Source organism: Drosophila obscura, unplaced genomic scaffold, assembly GCF_018151105.1.
Source record: "Drosophila obscura isolate BZ-5 IFL unplaced genomic scaffold, ASM1815110v1 contig_150, whole genome shotgun sequence".
Lineage (NCBI taxonomy): Eukaryota > Metazoa > Arthropoda > Insecta > Diptera > Drosophilidae > Drosophila > Drosophila obscura.
In genome coordinates this window covers 989,465-1,016,140 of record NW_024542736.1, presented here as the reverse complement: position 1 = coordinate 1,016,140, position 26,676 = coordinate 989,465, and the positions used below count along the sequence as shown (strand labels likewise).

General features: G+C 45.1%; 4 protein-coding genes and 1 long non-coding RNA gene across 13 annotated transcripts; 3 read left to right on the top strand and 2 right to left on the bottom strand.

The window, feature by feature from the left end:
- Positions 1-26,676, bottom strand: LOC111080347 (homeobox protein prospero). 8 transcript variants are annotated; one of them, XM_022375915.2, is made up of 8 exons: positions 11,768-12,192; positions 8,031-8,999; positions 5,552-6,423; positions 4,801-5,392; positions 4,528-4,738; positions 1,323-3,971; positions 856-1,206; positions 1-794 (listed from the first exon to the last, which is right to left on the bottom strand). In XM_022375915.2, the coding sequence occupies exons 2-8, from the start codon at positions 8,671-8,673 to the stop codon at positions 773-775; spliced, it is 5,340 nt and encodes a 1,779-aa protein (XP_022231607.2). In that variant the 5' UTR covers positions 8,674-8,999; positions 11,768-12,192; the 3' UTR covers positions 1-772. The 8 variants fall into 8 exon arrangements, with proteins under 8 accessions (XP_022231607.2, XP_041452398.1, XP_022231601.2 ...); XM_041596464.1 differs by having other exon boundaries at positions 1,323-3,938; positions 4,801-5,114; positions 6,234-6,423; XM_022375909.2 differs by having other exon boundaries at positions 4,801-6,423.
- LOC121405549 lies at positions 12,440-15,657 on the top strand. 2 transcript variants are annotated; one of them, XR_005968643.1, is made up of 3 exons: positions 12,440-12,834; positions 13,380-13,565; positions 15,581-15,657. It is a non-coding gene; the product is annotated as an uncharacterized LOC121405549 (long non-coding RNA). The 2 variants fall into 2 exon arrangements; XR_005968642.1 differs by having other exon boundaries at positions 15,239-15,636.
- LOC111080351 (ubiquitin carboxyl-terminal hydrolase 12A) lies at positions 17,716-26,667 on the bottom strand. The gene is made up of 2 exons (XM_022375920.2): positions 26,590-26,667; positions 17,716-19,435 (listed from the first exon to the last, which is right to left on the bottom strand). The coding sequence occupies exon 2, from the start codon at positions 19,204-19,206 to the stop codon at positions 17,914-17,916; it is 1,293 nt and encodes a 430-aa protein (XP_022231612.2). The 5' UTR covers positions 19,207-19,435; positions 26,590-26,667; the 3' UTR covers positions 17,716-17,913.
- On the top strand, positions 21,299-22,950 carry LOC111080353. Its single transcript, XM_041591735.1, has 2 exons — positions 21,299-21,320; positions 22,514-22,950. Exons 1-2 carry the CDS (start codon positions 21,299-21,301, stop codon positions 22,858-22,860), a joined length of 369 nt encoding a protein of 122 aa, XP_041447669.1. The 3' UTR covers positions 22,861-22,950.
- LOC111080354 lies at positions 25,043-26,502 on the top strand. The gene is made up of 3 exons (XM_022375922.2): positions 25,043-25,258; positions 25,332-25,411; positions 25,474-26,502. Exons 1-3 carry the CDS (start codon positions 25,241-25,243, stop codon positions 25,748-25,750), a joined length of 375 nt encoding a protein of 124 aa, XP_022231614.2. The 5' UTR covers positions 25,043-25,240; the 3' UTR covers positions 25,751-26,502.

The following is a 26,676-nucleotide window of genomic DNA, read 5'->3' as shown; positions in this document are numbered from 1 at the left end:
TTTTTCCAGCCTTTACTTTCTGATTGCTGTTTGATTATTTACTAGGCGAGTATGCTGCCGCTTTATAGAAAATATTTTATACAATTTTATCAATTTCAATTTCATGAATTTCTGTTTTGTCAATTTCCTTCCCATATGCATAAAATATGTAATGTAATGTAATGTATCTTGTATCTTTTGAGTAGGCTAGTGGGAAAAAGCGTCTATGTATACATATGTTTATGTATATGCCATATGTTTGTGTGTTGCGTGTGTGTTTTGTGTATATACATCAAAATATTTGTTTAATTTACGCGTACTTGGCATATGTATAGATCTTTCAGTATGTATAGATTTTTGTAAAGAACAGAAATTTCAGATACTTTCACCGCAACACAACAGAAAAGAATATCAATCAATCAGGAGGTACCCTAGTACTAGCACTGTCGGACCTTTCAATATCTCTTTCCCCCCACTCTATCTCTCATCTATCCTTTCTCAGCCGATCTCTTCGCAGATTCCTCTATATATCACTTTCCAGGGGGCTGGGGGGGTTGGGTTGGGTTGCAAACACATACATATGTAAGCAGTAGAGCCGCACGCACGCACGCACGCACACAAAGCCTTAAGTCTAGAATTTTACAATGTTTCATTGTTGCTTTTTTGTTTCTGCTATTTGTGTTGAATATGTGTGTTTGTTGTTGTTGTTGTTCGCTTCAATGTCCGCCGCATGACTAATTTGGGGATGAATGGATGCTGGACGCTGGACGCTTGGACGCTCGTGTGTGGACGCTCAACGCACTCGCGAGGTGGGTCTGTAAGTGGACAAAGATTAGCATGACTCCAACTAGCATATATATCACGTACATTACTCACCTGGGCGATGGGGCTACACCTGACGCCTGACGCTTTGGTGTATTGGGCGCCGTTACTGCCACTCGATTGGTGGGCGTGCGCGACCTTCCTGTTGCTGGGGCAGGCGATGTGGGTGTGGGTGTGGGTGTGCACACCAGACTATAACGCTTCGGTTGCACAATGCGACTGGGCGATCGTGTGCTGCTGCCGCTGCTTGGCTTGCCGGCATCCTGCTGGGCGCTGCTTAGTCTATTTAAACGCGGGGAGGACAAAAGAGACAGAGTTTTGTTGTGGCTTTTAGTGACAGTCTTGGCGGGTGACGGACTGGCCACCACAGTGGCGCCTGTGCGCGTCGATGTGGGCGTAGAACTTCTGTATATATCAAACGTAAACATCATGCAAAAAAATTAAGAAATAAAAATTTAGAACAGATAAATAAATAAATAAATAAAGAAATTTTCAAAGTTCCTTGTGCCTTGATTACTAACCTGCCCGCTGGATAGCTAACTGGTCGCGGTATCCTTGATCGAGGCGCCGAATTGCAGCCCGTCGAATTGGTCGATGTGGGCGTGGAGCCGCCACTCTTGGTCGCCGCCTCACAGGCCAGCTCCTTGAGCATGCTCGAGTCTTTGCTCATCAGTTCCCATTGTATCTGCAGCCGCTTGAAGCGATTGCTCTCGATCTTTCGCTGCTCCAGCACATCCAGCGTTTCGCGTCGCTGCATTGCTGCCGCCATGGAAATGTTGGGCGAATTGGGCGGCGTTGAGAAGCGCTTGGCATCGCCTGTGATGGCCGCGGCCGTCACGGTGGCGGCGGCAGCCGCCTCATCGGTGAACGACACCTTCTTCTGTTGGCTGAGCACGCGACTCACCTCCTTCTTGAGCGCTGCCGCATCGTATTGCACACCCTCGCCGGATGTCTCCAGTATGGAGGCAATTTCCGCATAATACTTCAGTTCGGAGCGCGGCAGGCTGGCCAGAAAGTTCTCGGCTCGTGCCCGTGCGTCCAGATCCTTGCGCGAAAGGCGCTGCTTCACCGCCGGCTCCTGTGCCTGCTGCTGCTGCTGCTGCTGGCTATGCTCCTCCTCCTCAAACACATCGGCCAGCAGCTCATCGGTGGAGCCCAAAGTGTAGTTGTAGGGCGGCTCCTGCAGACTGCGTCGCTTCTCCAGCTTGGACATCTTCTGCGTCTTCTGTCCGCCCTCGATCATGGAATTGCGCTTGGTGCGTGCCTGCGCCGAGTTCGCCTTGCGCAGTATGCTCCTGGGCATGGGCTGTGGTGGCGCTGTGTGCATCTGCTGCTGCTGCTGCTGCTGCTGCTGCTGGTGCTGCTGATCGTACTGGTAGACATACATTTGCTTGAGCGGATCCGCATCCGCGTCCAGTTCGGAGTCGGTGAGCAGCGTGGAAGAGCCCCGATAGCCAGAGCTGGGCTGTTGACTGGACCCGCCCGAGCTGGAGCCCTCGTCCAGCAGCTGGGTGTGGCCATGGCCCGCCTGCGTCTGCTGGAAGTACTTGGCACAGTCGCAGATGTGTGTGCGATTCCTGCGCAGTGGCGGCGACATACAGAACAGCGGACGCTGGGCGAGATCCGCATCCAGTTGTCGCACCAGTTGCTTCACCTCGGGAATGTGCTGCAGCCGACGGCGATACTCCACCGGCAGTAGGGTGGCCAGCGATTGCCAGTCGGCTATGTGCTTGTAGTCCAGCGTCCTCAGCAGCTCATCCTCGTTGATGCTCTGCCTGCTGCTGCTGCTGTTGCTGTTGCTGCTGCTGCTGTGCGGCTTCTTGGCGGCACCCTCCAGCGTCATCTTGTAGTTGAAGGGCGAGAAGATGACGTCTGGGGTGGCGCTTGCGGTCTTCACAAAGCCCAAATCGGGCAGTGCATAGTTCGGATAGATCACATAGATGGGCGCCTGCCGCTGCTCGCCGAGATTGTTCAGCTTCTCCAGGAAGGAGGGCGGCACACATCGGTATCTCTCGCTCAGGCTGCTGCGCGTGGTGCTCAACGAACCGCAGGACGTCTGCATGGAGCGTGTTATCATCTCCGAACTGGACGCACAGGACAGGGGACGTGCGCTGGCAGCCTCTGCGCCACGGCGCGGCACCTGCGTCAGTTGCTCCTCTGTGCTGGCCTCCGACGACATCTGGCTGGCCGTCGAGGTCTGAGCTGCCGCCAGCTGGTAGAGCTGTGGATTCCGCAACGGCATACTGCGACGACGATGTGCCGGCGAATTGGTGGCCGTCAGGGAGCCCGTGGAACTCGAGCTGGCCGCATCATCGTAGAATACGGCATCGGCTCGTGCCCGCAGCTGTCGCTGCTTCGGAGGCGTCTGCTGATCCGCGTAGTGTCCGCCCTCCTCCTCCATTTCCTCCTCGTCGTCGTCGTCGTGGCGACTGACCGCCGAACCCTTGCCCGAGTCGTTCATGCTCTTCTTGCGCAGCCGCTGCTCCAGGGAGCCGCTGCTCGAGCTGGCCGCATCGCTGGATGGCCAACAGCCCGAGGAGACATCCATGCAGGTATGGGCGCTGGCCTGGGCGAGCAGCGGCTCCTCGTGTCCGCTGCTGGTGCTCTTCTGTTTGATGAAGAGCTTGACTAGATTGAAGGCCGGCGGATTGGAGGAGTTGCCCGACGAGACGGAGCCAGAGCAAAAGTTCTGACTCTCGTGCGAGCAACTGCAGCGATGATGCTTATGACGATGCGAGTGCTGTTGCTGCTGATGGGATGTGGGTGTGGGTGTGGTCTGCTGCTGCTGTTGCTGCTGTTGCTGCTGCAAATCTGCCTGTTGTTGCAGTCTCTCGGAGATGGAAACGCTTATGGATATGGGCATCTGGCACATGGGCAGCAGATTTCTCGAACGCGACTTGCATGACTCCATTGTCGAGGTGCTGATGGCCTGGGATACATTCAAAGGAGCAGCTCCCTGCTCCACACGCTGCTGTTGTTGCTGTTGCTGCTGTTGCTGTTGCTGCTGCTGTTGTGTCATTATTGGCATTGCCTCTTCGCTGTGTAGATTCGGCAGACTGCTGCTCTTCCGCACGCTGCACTGCGGCAGATGTCGTGTGATGGTAATGGTCTCCGTGTTGTTGTTGCCCGACGGATATCTGCGTGCGGGCGAAACAAGAAATAACGAGCGTCTTTAGACCCCAGACACATCGAACGTATTGCGATTACATTGGTGATTTTGTTGTTGTTGGCGGTATAAAGGATTACAGGTAGGTGGAATTTGGTCTCTGCTGGAGGTCGGTCTGTCTACCTGCCTTCCCAGGCCATGCCTGGCGTCTATCTCTTGCTGGTTTATTTGCATAATATTTTTGGGTATTTTCCTAGAGCTCTAATCTGTTTATGAATGAGTTTTTCGCGGCTGTAATTGGGTTTCCTTTAGGATTAACTTTTATGCCTGAGCCAGGCTGCAGCCCAAAGGCAACATATGCCAAAAAATACCCTACGAAAATGGAAATCTCCCCCAGCTTGGGGCATTCCGCTAGCCAGCCAGCCAAATGAAACTAAATTAAACTCAATTGATGTGACCCCCAGAGGGGGTCCGGCAAAACACACACATCCGCCCTGTCGTGCATGATGATTGCTGCGGGAAGCCTTGGATCTCTGTCTCTTTCTCTCTGTCTCTCTAGCAGAAACCAAATCAGGAGTGTGTTGTGTTGTGTGTGTGTGTTTGTGTGTGTGTGAACCTACCGCTGCAGTTTTGCCGCCGCTGCAGACGCTGCTGCTGCTGTGGCTGCTGTGCCAGTGGCTTTTGGCGACATGTTTGGGCACAGCGGATGGAATGCCTGGGCCGAGCGTGACATGGATACCTCCAGGGCCTTGTTGCGCTTCACAATATCCTCCAGATTGCTGTGCAAATTAATGCAGTTCTGTTTGCCTCTCAGCGCCATGTCATTGGGTTCTGCCAAATTGTTTAGATTTTTTAGCTGGATTTATCGCATGCGATTCGAGCGATCTACTCACCATAGAAACTCTCGTCCGAGTAGAGGACACTGCCCTCAAAGGCTATGGTGTAGTTGTCCTTGTTGCAGGTGACTATTAACTCGCCCTCATCCGGATACGCGTCCATGTCCAGCGAGTCCACGGAGATGTGCGACTCGCGGACGGGCGAGAAGAGCAGCTCGGACTTGCAGAAGGAATTGTCGATCAGTTCATTGGTGGATGTCGTCGATGTCTGCGACATCATGTTCAGTGGCATCATCATCATGTTGTTGCTGTTGCTGCTCTGCTCTAGCAGCTGCTGCTGCTGCTGTTGTTGCTGCTGCTGCTGCTGCTGCAAGTGTTGCTGCTGCTGCTGGAGGAGCAGCGACTGCTGCAGGCGACTATTGGCACCGCCCAAACTCTTGCAGTAGGCCGGCAGTTGCGACAGCAGCGAGTGTATATCCTCCGCGCGAAAGCTCTCCATATCCACCTCGGCCAGATTGGCGTCCAGATTCTTGGCCAGATCCTCGTAATAGATGAGATCCCCCATGGCATTGTAGGAGGCCGACAGGGAGCTGAGGACACTGCGCTGCATGCCGCTGCAGCCATCCCGATAGCCATAGTCCAGGAACCACTGATAATCGGAATTGTCGTGAGTAAAGTCGTGCGACGAGGCCAGCGAGCAGTTGAGATTGTTGCTGCCACCACCACCAATACCACCACCACCACCAGCGTTAGTATCCCGCATACCAGCAGTACCGCCGCCACCACCACCACAAAGCATTCCACCTACCCCAAGTTGCTGCTGCTGCTCACTGCCACTCCTGCCCCCTGGCGTTGTGGCATTGCTGTTGTAGTCCGATTCCGGTGTGGCTGCCATTTTGCCCCACACGTTATTGTTGTTGCTGTTAATGCAACGCTGATTGCCAGCGTAATTCTTATCGTTGTCACAGCACAGCAGACTGATGCTGCTGCTGTCGAGAAAGAGGCTACTGCTGCCACTGCCACTGCCACTGCCGCCGACGCCGCCGCTCACCTGCTCATTCAGTATGATGCTGCGCAGAGCGTTGTTATAGCGATCCAAATTGCTCAGGACAATGGCCACATTCTGCTTGAGGCTCTCCTCGCTCAGTTCCTCGTTAATGGAGTCCTCCTCATCGCTGCCACTGCCACCACCGCCAGCGACTACGCCCAGCGACTGCAATTGCTGCTGCTGGCAGTGTTGCAAATGTTGCTGCTGCAGCAGGCGATCGGTCAGCTGCTGCTGGTAGCGTTTGCCCGCTGTCGTCTGAGTCGCCGTGTTGCCAAAGGGTGAGCCGCAATTGTTGGTGATGGTGGGACTGTTCAGGGGATTCCTGTAGCCGAGCGGGGGGGAATGTGGAGACGATCCTGGGCCAATGTGGGCAGCCGTGTTGCCGTTCTGTTGCTTGCTGTGTGGCAGGGTCTGCTGTTGATAATGTTGCTGCTGTTGCTGTTGCTGCTGCTGCTGTTGCTGTTGGGCTAAGCGTTGAAGCAAATGAGGATGATGCGGAGGCGGTTGGGGATTAGTCTGGTGTATGGGTGAATTCTGGAGCGGTTTCTGCTGAGATGCGGAAATGAAATGCGGTTGCCTGTGATCGTTGTGTGTTGAGAATTCGGTCATGCCACGTCGAAGTTTCAAGTTTCCTGCAAATAGAAACACACACAAAATGATAATTCCAAGTATTAGTAGCGCTCAGATAATCCCCCCAAGAGAGACTTACTCTATCCCATTAACCATTAGCCCTGACACTGAACTTGGCTCAGAGTGCGGCGGCGCAGTCTTCACTCCCAGCTAATGATCTATTCCCAATTTTCATTTGCACCTCCCTCGCATCAAATGTGCCCCACACACACGACACATTTCAGGGCCATAAAACCTGCCAGCCAGAGCCAAAGACAGCGACCATGGGGCATGTTTCAATTAGTTTTTACGATCCCAGGACTAGTCTAGCAAATAAGTATCTGTCGGGGTCTCGTGGCTGTGTGCCCGGCGGAGATGGAGAGGAGCAAAAAGTTGTTAAAATTATTTTTATATATGTCTGAGAAATGTTTACGAGTGCGGAGCGCGGGGGCCACGGGGTGGGGGTGCCGGTAGGCACCAAAACAAAATTCAATACAACAAAATGTCACAAACTTTCAGCTCTCGTTCTCTGTGTCTCTTTGTGACACATGCCACATGCAACTGCAACTTGTCTGTGCCCCAAAGGCAATTAAAGGTTAAACTTTTGAAGGTGCATAAGGAGCAAGTATTGCATGTCCAAAGACGGTAACTTTGCCGCAAGGAAAGGAAAACCTGCACTGCCCTGCTCTGCCATGCCCTGCCATGCCCTCATTTGCCGCATTTCAATCGATTGTCGGCCATTTTATGTTATTTCCATCCACAACTGAATTTACATTTAAAATTAACTCGAAAACTGATCCAATAAACAAAAACGGATCATCAGAAAACCAATGCCCAAAAGCCCAAAAGGGGGAACCTCCCGGCCAGTGCAGACATGAAAGATTATTTCGAAAAGATCTTCCCCGCCAGACAAAAAGGGGGGAAACTTTTCGACAAGTGGCACCAAAGCTGTGCCGTTGCTGCCCCGCCCTACAGTCTCCCTGCCCTCTGCCTACTCCTCTGCTATGCCACATCTTCCCCACCAACAAAAATATGAAATGTCTTTCCATTTCATATTTGGGCCATGCACAAGATTACAGACAAATAAAAAAAATTATTTTAATGCATTTTGTGTGTAGATAGGAGTATGATATACACATATGTATTTATGTATATACGATAATTGTGTAGTCAGTCATACGATGCATGCCGAGAGGGCGGTCGGTCCCTCATAGTGGGGGCAATGGCCATGCCTTGAGCCAGCTGCCGGTGTTCACTTGACTCTCAATTGAACTTAATTGAAATTACAAAAGCCCCCGTCTCGAGTTATCCCGCGTCTTAGTGAACATTGCAGATCAACAATGGCTGACTACGCTTTTTGGAGTTGCAAATATTTGATCAATAAATTGTTGAGGAATCTAAAACATATTTCCATTTAAAATTAAAATTATTTAAACTATTATTTAAATTATAAAATTTAAATTATTATTTAAATTATTTAAATTTTAAGTGGAAATATATTTTAGACATTTAAAATTTCAGTTGTTTAAATTTAAATTTTAAATGGAACCCAAAACAGGACTTCCCTGCCCTTAGGCGAAATATTAAATTTAAATTCAAAATAAATATAAGACTTAAATTATTGTCGCACCTTGGCCTACAATCTGATTAAGGTTCTGATTGTTAATATTGTTATTCAGGTAGTCATTATCATTGGCCATATATCTGTGCTGCATCTGCTGCTGCTGTTGTTGTTGCTGCTGCTGCTGCTGCTGCAATCTTTGCTGCCTCAAATACTGTTGATTGCAGGTCAATCCCGCTGTTGTTGTGCTTTTAGCTGGAACACCCTGATCCCTTAGTTGCTGCTGCAGACGGCGCCGCTGCAGCAATTGCTGCTGCAGCAGTTGCAACTGCTGCTGCTGCATGCGCTGGTAGAAGCGTATCTGCTCCAGTTGCTGCGGTGTCACACCCAAAAGTTGCTGCTGCTGCTGTTGTTGCTGTTGTTGCAGGTGCCGCTGCTGTGGTGCATAGTAGTTCTCCTTGGAGGAGCTGTTGCTGTCACAGCCGCTGCTGGTGCTGCTGCTGTTGCTGGTTGTGGCAGTGGCAACATGTTGCCAGCATGCCGCAGCCGCCGCCGTGGCCGTATTGCCATTGGCATCGCTGTGTGTATTGTTGTTGTTGTTGCTGTTGTTGTTGCCATTGTGGGGGCAATCAATGCCGGCCCTGGAGCAGGCCGCACATCGTTTGGAAATGTCTACGAATCGCATGATGAAGGCTAGCAGGAGCAACAACATTTAGTTGCAAGGCCCGCCCGTATGTTGCCGGTGGATTTATTTCTGGCCTGGACCAACGCAGTGACGTTTCGCTGCTGCTGTTGTTGCCAGGTTCTGCTGCTGTTGCTGCTGCTGTTGCTGCTGCTGCTGCTGTTGATTCTTTTCTTTTTTATTTTTTTGTATTTTTAGTTGTTGGCTTGGATATTTTTTAAGGGTTCAAACTCCATTGATTGGTTACACATTTCGTTGTTTGCTTGCTGCACTTTTCATTTTGATTTCTTTGTAGTTTTTTTTTCCTCCGCTATTTATAAATGTTGTTTTGCCTAAGTTTTCCTCACTCTCTCGCTCTATACGACACATATGTAGATATATAAATTATATATAGATTTACCAAAATGTATGCGCCGCTGTGCTGTACATTTGAAAAAGTTTTTCCCAATTTTTTTTTTTTTTGGGTGTGTTGGGTATAAAAATAATTTACGAGTTTTCTGCAGTCGAGATTTTTATATGGGTTTTTTCTTTGGTAAACTTACGCGCGGAGTTTCAAACGAAGGCAAATGGTCTAAAATTATCTTGTCTAAACACAACAACATTTTGATAATAAACAAAAGCTCCTGGGCCGGACAGCCTGCCACAAAATGTGGTATGTCTGCGAGAATTGGATTTACGGCCGCTGCAGTTTTTGGCCAAACTCAAAAACAAGGCCTGCTAGCAGACAAATGAACTGCATTCGGGCCGCGTTTAGAGGGTCGTTAGGGCCGTTAGCCGTCTGCTGCTAGGACTGCTAATTTATGCGCATAAATTTTCCGGCCAAAAAGGAAATGTTTTTCCCTGCTCTACAGGGCTGCGATTTATCGCCTTGGGTTCTTTGGTGTCAAATGGTGTCTAAATTTAATATTTTTTTCGGCCTGAGCAAAGCGTCGCCAAGTTCATTATTATTATTATTAACTTGACAGGCAGGCAGGCAAACAACTGCGTGAATGTGTCATAATGTTTGCTATTGAAATCTATCTAGGGCGCACATGAGGCACATGAGGCGACTTGCTGCCAAAATCAAAAAAAGAAGATCAAGAAGATCAAGCAGAGCCGAGCCGAGCCGAGCCAGGTGTTCGCTGGTGCCAAATAATAAATATAAGAAAAATATCTGGCATACTTGATGATTGACATCACCACAAAGAGCAGCATCTCAACTATGAGTCTATGAGTGTCTCTGGGGCCAGGGAAACTGCAATTAGATAAAAGTACGACCCAACGATTCGACTAGAAAACTGCATGCAGATAAAAGAAATTCCTGGCTGGGACACGCCCAAAAAGATGGCTTCGTGGTTCAACTTTCAGACAAAGAGCCACCCAGCCATGTGGCTTGGGGCAGGAGTCCGATTCAGAGTCCTGGCATAAATGCGCAATAGTGGGGAAAAATACCCTAATATCGGAAAGAGAAAGTCCCTGCCACACAGCAAAATAACGTGAGCAGGAAGAACGACAGTAAGGAGTGCTCCGGCGCACACCAAGCAAGGACCTGCTGCCCCTGGCAGCTGGCAAGCAGCCAAGGAAAACGAAACCCCTTAGTGCCACCCAACCCCCAGAACCCCACTCAAGATACACTTAAAGAAAAGAAAGGAAAAGAAGACGCAGAAGCAAAGGAAAAGAAAAGGAGACGCAAAAGCGAGGGGAAAAAAAATATTCACGTGGCATTTAAGCATCAACCGATAAGCGGGGCCTGCAACTTGTCCATTGCCACGCTCCAGCTGCCGCTGGCCAGAAGTTCTAGAAACCATAAACGGCACCAACACCAATTCCCATTTCGCATTTGGCATTTCGATTTTGCACGCAACTCTCAATTGGATTTCTCTTTGCACCTTGCCACAAAACAAAAATAAACAGTGCGTGCCGCAAGCGGCAAGAACAGTACAAGTACAGTTTCCCCCCAAAGTACTCCTGCTCCGGGGGCCAGATTCGTTCCATCACATTTTGAACTTATTTGCAGGCTGTTTGTTTAGAGGTGTTTTTCTGCTTTAATTTCTCAAAGGCAGGACGCATCATTTTTCCCATTTTCCAAGTGCAATCTGACGTCAGTGCTGCCTGTTTCTGTGTCTGTGCCTCTGGCTCTCTGGCTCCGTTCTGGCTTTTAGTTCAACGCACTTGTTGGCCTACATTGGTAATGGAAAATGCCTAGAAAACTCTTTGGCCCTCTCGCCAGAGGCGCACGACAGAGCCCACAAATTAAATGCGCCAGCGAAAGAGAAAATGCATCTACAGCGGCATTCGCAGATGCAGTTGCAGTGGCAGTGGCGATGTTGTTTCTATTTTGTTGCTGCAATTGCATTTGCAATTACGAAATCATCAAACAACGCATGTGTGCATATCGATGCGGAAGTCAAAGAAGAAAAGGTCAAAGCTATTTGAAAAGGCTACCCAAAAACAGATGCACAGATGCAGTAGCCCAGTGAGATGCAGTAGCCAAGGAGATGCATTAGCCAAGGAGATGCAGTAGCCAAGGAGATGCAGTAGCCAAGGAGATGCAGTAGCTTTTGGTATGCAAAGATACAATAGGTTATGGTGGGGGGGCAGGTGTGGAGATACATACATCGGCTACAGCAATACAATGATACAGTGAATAATATTAGAAGAACCTTTAGATACAGTAGCTACTGCCACATTCAAAGCTACAGTAGCTGCTGCAAATATGGAAATGCATAGATATATTTTAGCTATTGCGAAGCTAGCTTTGGGCTACAGTAGCTACTACCCAGAGAGGCATCCAGATACAGTAGCTACTACCAAGAGAGGTGTGCACCGTTTTTTTTTTTGTAGCTACTCAAAAGAGATTCATCAAAATATTTACTAGCCTATTTTGAAGGCAGCTTATCAGCATGTCAAATGCTCCGATTTGGCGTGAATAAACCCGTTTGGCATGCCACCTGAGTGTAGCGATAAGATAAGGAAACTTTGTGCAATCATGGCTGGGGGGGAGACTGAACACCACCCACAGAGCCTATGCCAGGAACCAATGCACTGACAACAGATGATCTCATTTCGTACTGCAGAAAACTCGTAAAAAAAAAAGAAGAAAAAAAAAACACTAGGAAACTCTTTTTCTTTTAGTTTAATTTACCCATCCAATTTATAGTATTAGATAATCCGAATATTTGTGGTGCTCAAAGAGCATTCCCTTTGTCGCTGAATTCGCTTCGCTTTGTTCGTTTAAAAACATACACTGAGACACACACACACAGGCACAGGAACAGTCACAGACACAGGGAGTGAGCTGTGAGATACATATACGAATTCTGCACTTGAGATTGTGGCCAATTTGTGGCGTATCTGGCGGATAATTCACTCAGGCACAGAGCCCACGCACAATTAATGCTAGAAGCTGTTTAAGTTGTTGTTGTTATTTTTCTTTTTGTAGCTTTGATTGGTCTAAAGTATCTGCAAGTTTTCACACACCACAGAACGCACAAAACGAGGGGCAATGAGCGCGTAAACAAATTAAACGAAATGAAAATAATATACACATATGTATATGTAGATAGATAGATAGATAGAAGTATATGGAAACTAAAAGGTCTCTTTTTCACAGTCCACACGACGACGACGACGACAACGACGACAATGATGCTCCGCACATTTTCTCAGTTGCACAAGCCCAAGGAGACTGACTGACGGGGAAAAAACGCGAGCGATAGAGCGAGCGAGCAATCGACGACCAGACCGACCACGACGACCACGACGACGACGACGACATCCACGACAACGAAAGCAGCAACAGCAACAGAAACAGCAGCAGTAGCAGCAACAGCAACAAAGCGGCGAGGCAACCGACTACAAAGCGACGAGACTCTCCGGGTCTAACCTTGTGTGTGTGTGGGGGGATAGGGCGCCGCCTCCCTACCCAGTATGTTTGGGTTGTATCAGTGTGTGTGTGGGCACTGGCTGCATGAGTGTTTGTGTGAGCGGAATGAAAAGCGAACGGCAAACGCACGAAGTACGGGTACGGCTATGGGTATGGGTACGGTACGCCGTAGCTAGCTGTAGCTGTAGCCTCGCATCGGAGGAATACATTATACAATGTGCAGCGGGGAATTAACCCCAAAAAGAAATACTCGAGCGACAAGTGAAAACGAGAGCGAACACAAGCGACAAACTTCATGGATGCTTTCGTGGAGGAGCAATTGCAGTGTAAGTGAGTGTGTAAGTGAGTGTGCCTCATGTGGATGCTTAGAGAAGTAGACATGGACATGGACATTATTCAGAGAGTAGTTCGAAGATAACTTCTGGAGTTAGCCAAAGAGCTGCTAGCAGGTACTGCTGATAAAATATGTATATGTACTTCTGCCCAAAGATACTTATTTTATCATAAAAGATAGTTTTCATAAAAGATATTTTTAATAAAAGATACTTTTCATAAAAGATAATTTCCATAAAAGATACTTCCTATAAAATATACTTCTTATAAAAGAAAAAGATAAAAGATACTTTTCATAAAAAATACTTTCCATAAAAGATACTTTCCATACAAGATACTTCCACGGATACTTCTTATAAGAGATAAAGATACTTTCCATAAAATAAACATTTAAGAGGAGATACTTCTACTGGAAGATACTTCCGAAAAAAGATGCTTCTCATAAAAGATAATTTTAATGGAAAATACTTATCCTAAAAGTATTTTTTTAATTTATTTTTTTTTTTGTAATTTCAAGCCACAAAAGATACTTTTTCAGAGGGCAGCAGCGGAGCTGCACGTCATTCAAATAGAGTCAGATAGAATCAAAGAGCTTAGCAAACATCCAGATATTATCATAAATCAAATATTGTATGCATAAGCCAGAGACCATCTGGAAATGAAATCAACTGCAGAATTTGATTTATTCCCCGCGACTAATGAAGCAGCTCAAGTGGAAAAACAAGTGAGTACTCTGTCCAGGCACAAACAAACCATCCCACAAGAGAGAGAGATAGATCATACTGTGGCCCTCTTCGAGTGTGGCAAAAGGGAAAGATCTTCAAGGGCTAGGGGCTTCCGGCAGGATGAGGATCGAGTTGCCATCTTCGAGGGTGCGTTGCGGTGCGGTGCATGTGTGCACGTGCCGCTTGCAACTAAAGCAAACATCTGCCCCGACCTCTTGGCACGCACTGACTGACTGCCACTTGAAACCAAACACCAAAACATAAAATTATATCACAGATATTCGAACATTCGAGGGGGGTGCGCAAGTGCCTCATTAACAATTACAAGCAGACGATCAGCCAGCCAGCAGTCGTTGGAGCGTACTACATTTTTCCAATAAAACTATTAAAAATGCACATAAATTGTACTTCCCTTTTCCCCTTTTTGGGAAATCATTTCGAATACAATGGAGCTGTAGATTAAAATATGCATCAGATGCATCAGATTCCCAGCACAAGGCACCCTATAAATGAGACCCCATAGCTGCGTCCCTACCTTCTTCTAGACTTCCACTCTTGCCAGTAGAAACTCATTCATATATCAGCTGTTTATCCAAGTGCGCTCTACTGAATAAACAACAAACAAAACCAGAGCCAGAGGCAGAGGGAGAAACACACACCAGAGAAATATGAGTTTCAATGAACAACAATTGGGTTGTTTACACGTAGATACGAAAAATATATATCTCACACATATACAGAAAACACTGCCGATTCGTAGCTACTCATAACACATTTTTTGCAAGCTCTAGCTTTTATTTTTTTTTTCAATTAATTATTGTCGGTTTCAGACAGACACAGAGACAGCGACAGAGGGGACAAAGTGTAGGTAGGCGGCGTCGAAGTCTAACTGGCGAACAGGAGCGATCGCAGAGAGAGAGCGACAGCGAAGAGAATAATATATCAGAATAGCGGGCAGAACTCAGGGCATACTTTTAGGTGACGCCACAAAATTCTTCAGCTATTGATTCCGTTTCCCTCTTTGTCTGGACGAGTTTTAATTTAATTTAGTTTTTATTTTTTCCGCACAATTTGCAAATGCAGTCACTGGAAATGACTCATCGTTCGGTGACAGTGCTTGCCAGTGACAGTGCCCCCCCACACTGCTGTTCCAATTGTGGCACCACCGCCAGTCGAACTCGAATTAGCATGAAATCCACCCTGAGGATGGTAGCATGCCTGACCTCCCACATCTTAATAGTCAGCCCGCACACAAAAATAAAAGTTGCCAAAGTAAACAAAAAACACAACAACAAAAATGCACAGAGCTGCGTCGTTTTTTGTTTGTTTTTAGCTTTGCGGTGGGTCCATCTCTAGCTGCGAGAGGTTGCACTTTGTTTGCCTCCTGGGTTAAGAGGCAGCAGCATCCCATGCCCCAGCCCATACCATGCTGCGCGAATATTTCTGCGCATAACCAAAGACGCAATAAAGAGATGACTAGGCAGCGATGGGAGCCAGGGAGTCAGGCTCCTATTTTGGGTGGCTATAAAAAATTTGAAAAATATTATGAATACCGTCAGACATATTCAAAGGTTTCAGGTTACCTTCTCGCTGGTAGTTTATCATTTTGCCCAGGCAACGACAGCAAAATATTATTGAAGAACATTTAATGACATATTTAATTTCCTAACAGGCCGTAATTATGTCAGGGCGGGGGCCCCACTCATGACAAATCTCCAGCGATCCCACAAAGGAGAAACAAAAGGCAAAAGGCAAAGGGTGCCACAGAGGGGCATCACATGTGGCAAACGAGCTAATTAAAGACTGAGCGAGCGAGCGTTGAAATGGAGGACTGTCAGACGCGGGAGAGGCTTCATTTTTCACAGTCAGAGGCGTCGGAGAGGAGCAGGGGGAACACAATAAACATTTCATTTATTTTTGCTAGCAAAAAACTTCTATTACGAGAGCCAATCGGTTTGATCTATACAATATAAAGGATATATCGGCATAAGATACTTTTCTCTTGCCATTGCAGCAACCTAATAAAATGCACAATAACATTTTCCAGCGCATGTAAATACATTCGAAAACATATTGACAATTTCACAATCAGTGCCCCAGAAAAACGGAAAACATATGGTGCGAGGCAATGGAAATGTTGCAACATGGCCTGACAACCGCATAACGGAACGGAACGGAACGACATGTTCCTGCTGTTTTGCCACTGCTGTCCCAGAGCAGACCTTGACGTGCGACAATATGTCAAATGTCAACTGGCATTTGGTCTCAGATCTCCAAATGAGAAATGAATTCGAAAACAAGCCGCAAATACCCAGCATTTTTCATGAAAGTCAACGAAGAAATGGATAAAGTTGCATAAGGCAGCGGACTGGCGTGGCTTGGCGTAGAGTTTTTCCTTTTGCCACAAAGTGAAAGTAGAAATCATGCGTAATTATCGCTCGCCATAAAATGCGGAATAGTCTAGACGCACCATAAGATAAAAACCAATCGATCAAGTGCGCCACAAGCCCCACCGGCTAACAGCAACAACTACAGATAAAACCCGAAGCCTACGCAGCCGCCAACTGCGTGCAACTGTGGCAGCTTGCAATCCACTTCGTTCCGCTTTGCACTGCAACGCCGCAGTCTAGTCCGTCGCTCTGTGGCATCATGTGGCGGTTGTCAATGGCGTTTAACGCTTGTCTCCAACGTACAAATTGGTAAATCTTTCCAATGACATGCCACAGGGAAATAAAATGGAAACACACAACAAAAAATTAACTAATGAGCAACAAATTTTGAATGCTCTATAATATTTTTTTTTTTGGCATAAAATTAAGTTGTTATTTCTATAAGTTCTGTGCTGGATCGGTTGCTAAATAAACTGGCAGCTGAAGTGCAGTTGCATGCAAATAAAATAGGAAAGTCTCACTGGCAGAGAGAGATGAGATTAATATTGGGTATATAATACCGATTCGATCGCAAACAAAATATGATTCATTTTTTTCAGAGTATTTTTCTTTCTTTCTTTTAGTGCCTATCTACAAAATTGTGAATGACATTGAATTTCGTGATTTGAGCAGGGCTAAATGGTACTTTAAATATCAGAGAAGTTATAGTCTCTCAGTTAAATTACAGTCATGGCTTCCTCTGCCTAATATACCCCTGTACTCTATACTCTATTCATAAATACCCTGGCCGAGCTGCCTGCCTGGCTGCCCGACGTTAGATTTCATTAACAAACACCCATACATAAATATGCCTTCAGGCTTTCTTCAATACCATTGAACCTGTTTTACTCATGGCATTGCCTAACGATTTGCCATTTGACAATGCGGAGGACGGAGGACGGAGATAACTGGCCAACAGCCTTGAAATTTATACATACAACAAAAGATATATACAACAAAGTACATATATATACACAAAATTAAGTTTAGCAGTTGCATTCGGCGGCTGTCACTTGCATAATAGCGGCAAAAATAAAAAAAAAACACAAAAAGGGAAATTACCGATGATACAACGTTTTAGCCCATTAGCTATGCATAGATGTTGCATGCAACTCGCGTAATGACTTCAAAGTAAATTCGATTAACTAACTACTCCGTTTAACGACTAACTGCGAAATGGCATAATGCCAGACAGATATAGTATGGAAATATAGCAGCAAAAACAAACCCAACCCCCCCGGTTAAGTCACAACTTACTTAACATGCGAATTTCTCCACTATAGATATGGTTAGAACCTTTGATTTATGCTACATAGAGAGACTGATCGGTCAGCGCTCACACACTTGTGCATCACGTGCCACAACACTCTGCGACGTGACTAAGCAGCCGACAATGCGCGGCGGCGGTGTAACATCGAAGGTATCGTATACCCAATTAGCGTCATACCATACAGCAGCACCTGGTGATCAATGGGGGGAATTCAATGGAATTAATATTACCCCAAGAATAATCGCGTAAGTGCGACTGCAAATTATAGACTTCCGACGCTCGGGGAAATCTCACATGTGTCCGATTGGCAAGCCCCCCCGCCACACCCCAACGCAGAGCTAAAATGAGTTGACTGAACCGATGCAGAGAGACACAGCCACAGCAGCCGGCAGCCCCCCGGACCTGACCTAGACCAAGAATTGCAGGTATATAAATATATATTTATCATTTGTCGTGCATGTTTTTATTTATTATTATTATTGATTATCAAAGTTTAGGCATAAGGGCATAATAGTTGTATGAATAGATAAGATACAGATAATCGCACAATATAGTCTTTAAAATTTCGATCTTAAAAGAAACAAACATAAACATGATTTGTGGGATGTGTGGGATGTGTGGGATGCGTGGGATGTGTATGTCTGATCCCTAGGCGCAATCCCTTGACTGATAAAACAATATGTAACCCGTCTCCGAGGATTTGTGTATGTCCGAGGTGAGGCCATAAAAGTCCTCGATGGTCGATGCCTCAATCTTATCGACCATATCATCATCGAACAGCAGCCACAGGCCGTGACTCTTCACAATGCTGATGTAGTGTCCCCGATTTGGGCCCGAGCCGCAGTGTATGACCACGGCCGTTAGATCGTACAGCCGATCCGGATTGACGGCATCATCGGACGTGTTGAACAGCCGCAATTCGAGCGGAAAGACAACGCGATGCGAGACCTTGATGTGCCGATTGAATTGCTCCATGTACTTGAAACGCTTCAGATGGAGCGCCAATATCATGGGCAGCTTCTTGACGCGCATCCGCTTCTGGGCCTCCTGGTAGCTGCAGCAATTGTCGCACTTGAACTTGTTGTCCGAGCAGAGGGTCTCCGTGTTGCTGAAACAGCGCAGACAGTGGGTGATCGAGGTGTTCTGATCGACATCCACCTGCAGATCGAAAAAGTTCTCATCCTTGCTGCTGACCGTCTCGCAGTTGAGGCAGCGCGTCTCCGATGTGAGTATGCCCTGAAAGATCTCGTGCACCCAGGTGGGCTCCGAATTGGCGCCGTTCGTCTGCACCAGGGGCGTGGTCGTGGCCGTCAGACCACCGCTGGCATCCAGCACACTCGTTGTGGCCGCCGCAGCATTCAGGGAGCCCGTCGAGTTGCTGCTGTTCCCATTGGTCGTCGTCGAATTGGATGTTGAATTTGAGTTGGAATTCGAGTTGGAGGTGGAGCTCGATTTGCTGGCTGTGCTGGTGGCCATTTGTGAGGTGCTGCTGGCACCTGCACCACCGGACTTGCCATTGCCATTGCCGTTGCCGTGAGCGGGGCCCGCATTCCGTTCGGCCAGGATGATCTCGTTGATGTGATTAATCAGAAAGTTGAGAAACTCGTGGGCATCCTGCTGCATATAGTTGTCGAACTCCTCCTTCTCCTTGCGCAGTCGCGTAATGAACTTCTTGGGCGCTATGGAGCCGACCTTCTTCTTCTGGGTGGCAATGCTGTAGAAGAGATCCGCGAGGCAGGAGAGCAGCGTCTCCTTGGGCCGCTTGTTCTTCGCCTTGTACTCGAGCACCTTCTCGCGGAAGGGCTTGCAAAAGTAGAGGGCCTGCAGCACCGAATTGCTGTAGCAGGTGTTGCCAAAGTTCACCAGACCGAAGTAGTGCTCATTGGCCGGAAACAGATCCGAGCCGATCTCCCGCTCCAGCTGCGAGACGTTGGCGCCCATGCCAGCACCAGGGGCTGCCGTGGCACACCGGTACAGAAAACCCCACACTGTGGCAGGCTTTTGCAGTCCCTTCTGCTGTTCGATCGATCTATCGTCCGATTGGATCGTTATTGGATCATTTACGGTATCCCCCCCTCCCTATATATATATATATATTTGTATCTTTCGTTATATATTTTGTTCTGATGGTTGGGGGGGGCAGAGGCGCAAAACACTTTTTTTATACTGTCTGAAAATAAATAATTTTGAAGAGGGGATACACGTGAGTTTGCTTCGCATAACACAAACAACAACAGAAATTAAAAAATACTCTAAGGCTTACTTTGCTTTATTTTTTGGCTATTTTTCCTTTGACTGTATTTATTTACATTCCAAAAAGAAAAGACACTAAAAACAAAGCAAAGTATTTTACAACTAAAATGCGCAAAGGAAAAGCAAATGAAGAATTTAAATCTTCAAAATACATTTTAACTCTTTTTATTTTTTTTGCATCCCCTCTTTGAAAATTATTCATTCAAACAAAGTGTTTTTTACAGTTTTTACAGTTTAAGTTTTGGTTCAGATTTTATGTGGACAAAATTTTATAAATAGAATCAAAGGTCGAATTGTTCAAGTAAATGTTAATAATATTCCAATTTTGGTTAGTTCGGATGGCAGAAGCATTTTATATTTTTACTTTTTAAGTTTATGAAATTTCGAAATTAAAAAAAACGTTTTTTTATAAAGAAAATAGATTTTTTTTTACAATAATAAACATAAGATATTGTTGGGGTCAGTCAGAGCTTTTAGAAAATAAATATACATAAATCCATAAGCCTGTGGACACAGCCTAAAGTGATTCTATATTAATGTTCGCTCACGGCACTGCCCACTGTACCCGCAACAGTGTTACATATGCGTCGTACACACAGGGAAGCACAGCAGCCAGCCTATGCTGTACCGTTCTTTTCGGCTCTTTATCTCCCACCCTTCGTTTGTTTGCTTTCATCAGCAGCTTATGCTCTCTCCCTCTCGCTGCCTAACTTAGCTGCTCTCCCTCTCGCTGCCTAACTTAGCTGCTCTCCCGCTTAAGCTCTCTCGCTCTCCATCTCTCTTCCACTCATTCTAAGCCTCCTGGGCAGAGGGCACAGGCATGATTCGGTTCGTCTGTCTGCCTTGTAATGTTTCTTCAACTGACATCTTGACTGTCTTGAACGTATTTACATATCGGCAAGCTCTACCAATCGGCAGCTATATAAGAACAATTAAACAGATAAACAGCATTATTAATCCCACGCATTTGCTGCCCCCAACAATAAGGAATTTTATTTAATTCATAAAATCCAAAATAAACATAAGAAATTGTCTTTAATTAACACATTTCGTCTAGTTCATTCTCAGCGTCAAAGTCCAGCTGTGTATCAGCACGTACGACTATTCAAATTCACATGTAATCCGAACATTTGTGTTGCAAAAGAGAGACGCCAAAACAGACGACTCTGGAAGGCCTGTCTTTGATTTCGTGATACCCCATGGAGTTTGCATTTCATTGATGAGCTGTCACTGCTAAATATAGCTCCAATTTTATAGCCCTTAAATTAATGGATCGTCCGGTGATTTTTCTCACAACTGCTGTCTGGGGAAAATTCCAGTGTGTCGGGTGTCGCCGCTTGGCGTGTGCCATGGGCAATGCACTCTACGTTGACACACGACAAACAAGTGCTATAAAAGCCATAGCGATCGCCACACACATCATACAGTTATCGACAACAGCTAAGAGAAGCCACACACACAGCACAGAGAAACATCCAGACAGCAGTAGCAGCAGTAGCAGCAGCACCCAAAGTCACATCTAAGTGCGCCCTTCAAGGGAACCAGAGAACTAAGGAATCGAAAGGATTTGCCAACACTTTTCGGCAACGTATTTGGCTTAAAGGCGCGTTGGAGTATCATCTCATTGTTGCATCGCATAAACTAAATGCAGGCCAAGGGACTGTGTCGGAGCCAGTAAACAATCTATCAGCCAAGTTGCTGAAGATTCTAGCTTAAGTTTATTTTATGCATATATTTAGCAAAAACATTGCCTAACCCCTAAGTAATTCCAATTCCAAACATGTTTCACGGAGTAAGCGTGGGTAAAACGCTTTAATATTTAAAGCTTTTATTCTGCCTCTAAAATTTTTTATTTATAAGTATTCAAACTCCGATACGATTAATTGTTACTGTTTTATGATGAACATTCATAAGTTGTTTGTGATTAAAGTTTCAAACTAAAACTAAACTAAACGATTTACATATCCTTCTCCCTGCACCAGTGACAAGCTCCTATCGACTCTGGGAGCGAGAGAGGCAGAGAAAAAGAGAGATAGATTTAGAGTGAGAGTGAGAGATAGCCACAGAGTGTGTGACATATTCTAGCACACACTTGACATCATTTGGAAGCACTCACAAAACAACAGCAATGTGTTTGGCATTCATTTGCATTCTCTTTTGCACTTTTCGCTTGTGCATCAGCTTTGGCAGCTGCTCGCCATAGTGTTCTGATTCTAGTGTTTACAGAAATTTTAACGTTTCATTGAATTAATGAAGAACTTTGAATACGAATCGAATTCTCTGCTTCCATGCCAATGGTTCAATAGCCAATTGAATGCATTGAAAAAATGGTTTATATATTTATATTTATAATATATTCATTTATGTATATGTGTTTGCTTAGCAACAGGCACAGTGAACATATTCAATGATTAATCATCCATGAATCATGGTCGCGTGCCACGTACTAAGTTCTGGATTCATTTTAAGTATATTAAATAAAATATTCAGCTATTTAGTTGGCATCCAAGTGAGTCAGCAATTGGAAATTATGCATTAAACGAATATGGATTAAAAAACCATAAGCCCCTGAGGGAATGTCGTTCATAGTCACCTGCTAAATTTAAATACAATATCTAGGTCTGGGCACATACGACATAAGAACTCATTAACAGTTGAAAATTGAATTTTCCCCATCTAAAAGCAACGCCCAATGCGAAACTATAGCCCAAGAAGCCGCCGCATCAGGGGCCCACAGTAAGTGTAAGTCGATAGCTATCTGTCTGTCTCTCTCTCTCGGTAATTTTATGCATTTCCCCCACGAGCCGAGGGCAGAGATATAAAGCTCACTCGCTGGTGGGAAATCTGAACAGAACCCAACTGAAAATGCAATCGATTGTAAGTAGAGGGAGATCATCGCCGCTTCCGCCCAGAGGATAATAATCAAGATATTCCATCCATTACAGGTTATAGTTTATCTCATTTTGATAAGCATCTTACTTTGGTTGAAGTTAAGTCCCTGGGCATACTGAGAGTTCCAGTGGTCTGAGCACGACCACATCTACAGCTGCAACTCCAGTCGCTAGGATACCACAGGATAACTTATTAATTAGCATTCCAGCAGCAGAGATCAATGCCAAATCATCCGAAAAGGTCTCCAGGCTATTGACTGTGCTGAAAGGCTCACCGGCCAGGGATAATCCCATTGCGGATGCTTCTACGCCAACTTCTACTCCTGCAGCCAACGACGAGGACACAACCTTCGATTGTTATTCCATTTACGGCGATGACTGTTTCCTTGTACCCGATTCGATTGGACCCAGACTCAGTGCCAAGCTGCTGAAAATTCTAGCGCAGTCCTAAGCCGCCGATTCTATGTACAATATGTACGATCAAACGATCAATTGTAAATGCACAAATTTGAATGTTATTTTCCAAAATAAACAAAAAAATTATCCAACAAAACGTCAGTGGTTTGCACTTAATAATCTTAGCCCGCTGTTGATTGGCTGTCAATTAACGCCCATGCAAAAGTAGATGGCCAGAAGCACTGCCTGCCTCTCTGTCTGTCTGCCTCTCTGTCTGTCTGCCTCTCTGTCTGGCTGGGAATTTCATCGATTTTTAACGATCACTCAAAGCATCAATATAAAAAGTGTCTGCCGTGCGGCAAATCCAAACAGAACACAACGGAAAATGCAAACGAATGTAAGTACCGACCTATACAAAGGATAGGTGGTATTTGAATTAATAAATGTTTCTATTTTAGATGCTGGCACATTTACTTCTTCTCTGCATCTTTGTATGTTTGGGCATCTATGCGCATCCTGTGACGAATGCAACATCCCCAACACTCCCAGCTAACACCCATTCAGCATCATAAAACTACAGAATCGACAGTGCCAAGGGATTTAAAAAATAATAAAATAAAAACTATTGAAATAAATAAAATTTCGGACAATGGAAAAATCAAATCAGCTGAAAAATCAATCACGCACTCGCCGCTTCTTGAAGGAAGCGCGCAGCAGGATAGCATAAAAAGTGAAACCACAGTTAACCCATCGACACCATTCGCCACAGAATCCAGCACGAAATGTACCACAGAATCCACCACAGAATCACCACCTAATAAATCTCAACAAAATCCAGTTGCCATTGGGCCTAGGTTAAGTGCAACTTTATTGAAAACTCTCACTAAAAAATAAACTGCAAGTCAATTCAACACACTCTCCAAGAAATACACTCTCTAAAAGCATAGCAAATTCCAAGCTTACATAATACATAAAACTATTACAAAATAAATGCAATATTTAATTGCTAGAATTTTATTCTCTCTTTTAATTACACTCTCAATAATTTTGAAACTCACGATCTGAACTCGCTGCGCTCTAACTTGGATAAACGACTCCGTAGCTGCCATGCGGAGCTTCCATATAGATACTCGTATAAAATCCAGCTGCAACTGAGATCAGGTCTCAGTGATCGATTGAAAATGCCGCCGTATGTAAGTATCGAATGGCATTCCGCTAGATTTCAATGGGAATATTAATAACTCTCGTGTATTTAGTTTTGTTTTGTGTTGTTTGCCGCGGTGACCGTCGTCAGTTCGTGCAGCATCCCAAATGCTGAACAAACAAAAACCTTAAATGGAAACCAAGAGCAGACAAAGCTACCAGAAGTCTCTACAGTGGAAACTAGAATTTTGGAACACAAATCCCAGCTGAATGCAGTGGAAGATACCACAATGTTGCGTATGGAAGCAGAAAGTACAACCATTCCAACAGTAAAGACAACAGCCTCTGAAAGGATTGTGCCTTTACCCACACGCTCTGCAACCGCTAGAACTTCCAGCACTTTAAATGCTGAACAAATGAAGACTTCTAATGGCAAAAGTGTAAAAGAAGTCACTACAGAGGATGCTATACCGGCACAGGAAGATCTCCAAACTGCAAACATTTTTACAGTAGAAAAGCTTGTGCCTTTACCCACTCGATCGCCAATTCCTGAGACTATGATGCTCAGCTCCAGCCTCGCAAATACGCAGCAAATGAAGTCTTTCAATGGCGACAATCAAACGACAAAGTCTACAGAAATTGAGCAAGAAAATAGCACACGTTCAGCCATTCCTGATCCTGGCAGTGATATGAATAATCATTCAAACGAGTGTGAGCCACAGCCAAATAGTATTGGAACTCGACTGAGTGCTCAACTGTTAAAAATACTCACAAGATTAGGCTAAGAACACAAAATGTAAATTAGATGTCAATAAAACGCAATGTAGATCATTGCTTATCCGAACGTAATATCCCTAAAAAGTATAGATTTCCCAGAAAAATTCCCCACACCGAGCAGCAGCATCTTGATGACACACAGCATACTGATCTCCCATTACCACTCAAAGTTCCAATCAACAGCAATTACTGTCAATCAGCATCTCACATGATCGTCACATTGGTGGTGCGAGACGGGGGCAATTATTAAATCTAGTCAATAATCATAGCCAATACCGATGTACAGAGTCACAAACAGTAGACACGACTCCACAGATTTCCATTAGCCATTTATCGATCCGCAGAGTAAATGTCGCGGAAAACTCTCCACAATTGCAATGCTATCTATCGACACCGGTTAAACCTGTTTCGTAGTGCTCTATAGATCGCTCTATAGATCGCTTGCAAATAAATAAATATCGTACACGAAATCAGAAATTTCATTCATTCAGTGCATTTTAGCAACGGGAACTAGAATGATCAGAACCACTGCAGTGAGTATTAACTCGTACACCTCTAGACCTCTAGAAAGGAATCAAACCAAAAGAAAAATTATATTATTTCTAGTGTCTGTGCCTGTTCTTATTGTTTATCTGTCTGTTTATTCCACGGAATGATGGCGCCACAAAAGTTTTCTACGAGTTTCAGTGAGTCTTTCCCTTTTTATTATTTATTTTAATTTAATACCACCCAATGTTAATTTCCTTAGCATTCGCGAAAACACTGACAAGGGCGAGCTCAACGGTACATCAACATACAGTGAAAGTGATGCTCGTGCGGAACCCGAACTAATCGTCACAGGGAAACGGACTTCGTCCGTGATTTTGCCTGGCTATGATCCCACCGCCGGTAACTATGTCTACAAGGAGGATGCCACCTATGTGGCGGATGACAGTGGCTACCATGTCCAGTACAACCATAGCATAGAAGCCGTGGATGCTGACACGCGGATAAGTGCAAAAGCGCTCAAAACAACCGTCGGTTGAGGGCGGCGTAAATATCATTAGCATTAGAAAGAATCTGAACTAATTATTATTTATTATCAATTGCAACACCCAGACACCAGTCTGGCTGGAACTAGAACTAGTAGCTGTCCCACGGCACAGGCACATATCGCATGTCACATGGCTGAGGCTGACAAAAAACAAACAGAAACTGTAAAAGAATTGTTGGAATCGGTACAATGAAATCTTTTGCACATTGCGTGTTGAATTATGCATATTATCATGTATGTACATAAACACAACGACTAATATTAATGCGCAAATCACACAGCAATCAAATTTTAGTTTATTGATATTTTAAGAGCTTTACCATTGTGATTTAAAAGGAAAAATAATTGTAGGCGAAACACTCAACAATTTTCTATACGATTGTTTAGTTTGGATGAGCATAATTTTATTTTATTTATTTGGCAGTATTTATGTGAACAATTTCATGAATTTTTCAATTAAAATTGTCCCTGCTCATAAATTAACAATATTGCAGCTCATTTAGTTTGCCTTAATTGTTTTCGTCTTCAAACCTCTTTTTTGTGTCAATTTTATTTATTTTTCCATTTAAATGAACTTTTTAAAGCTGCTGTAAATAGCAGTTTAATAATTTTAGCGTTGCCACTTGATTTCTGTACGAAGTGAAGTTGGTTGCGTCTCACTCCTATGTGAAATGGCAACATTTTTTTCAATAATTTGCCAAAATATTCATTGCATTAAAAGTATAAATCTTTCTTATTTTTCTAACCTTTTAATTAAATTTCTATAGAATTTAAGTTTTTGCTCTGCCCCAGAATTTTAAATATATATTTTATAAGCGAGCTAACCCTTACCTTGTGTGTGAAGTTTCCTTTTGTCTGGTGATGATTGTTGGCTTGCTGTTGCTGCGACTTCTAGTCAACACTTTCCAGTACTTATAA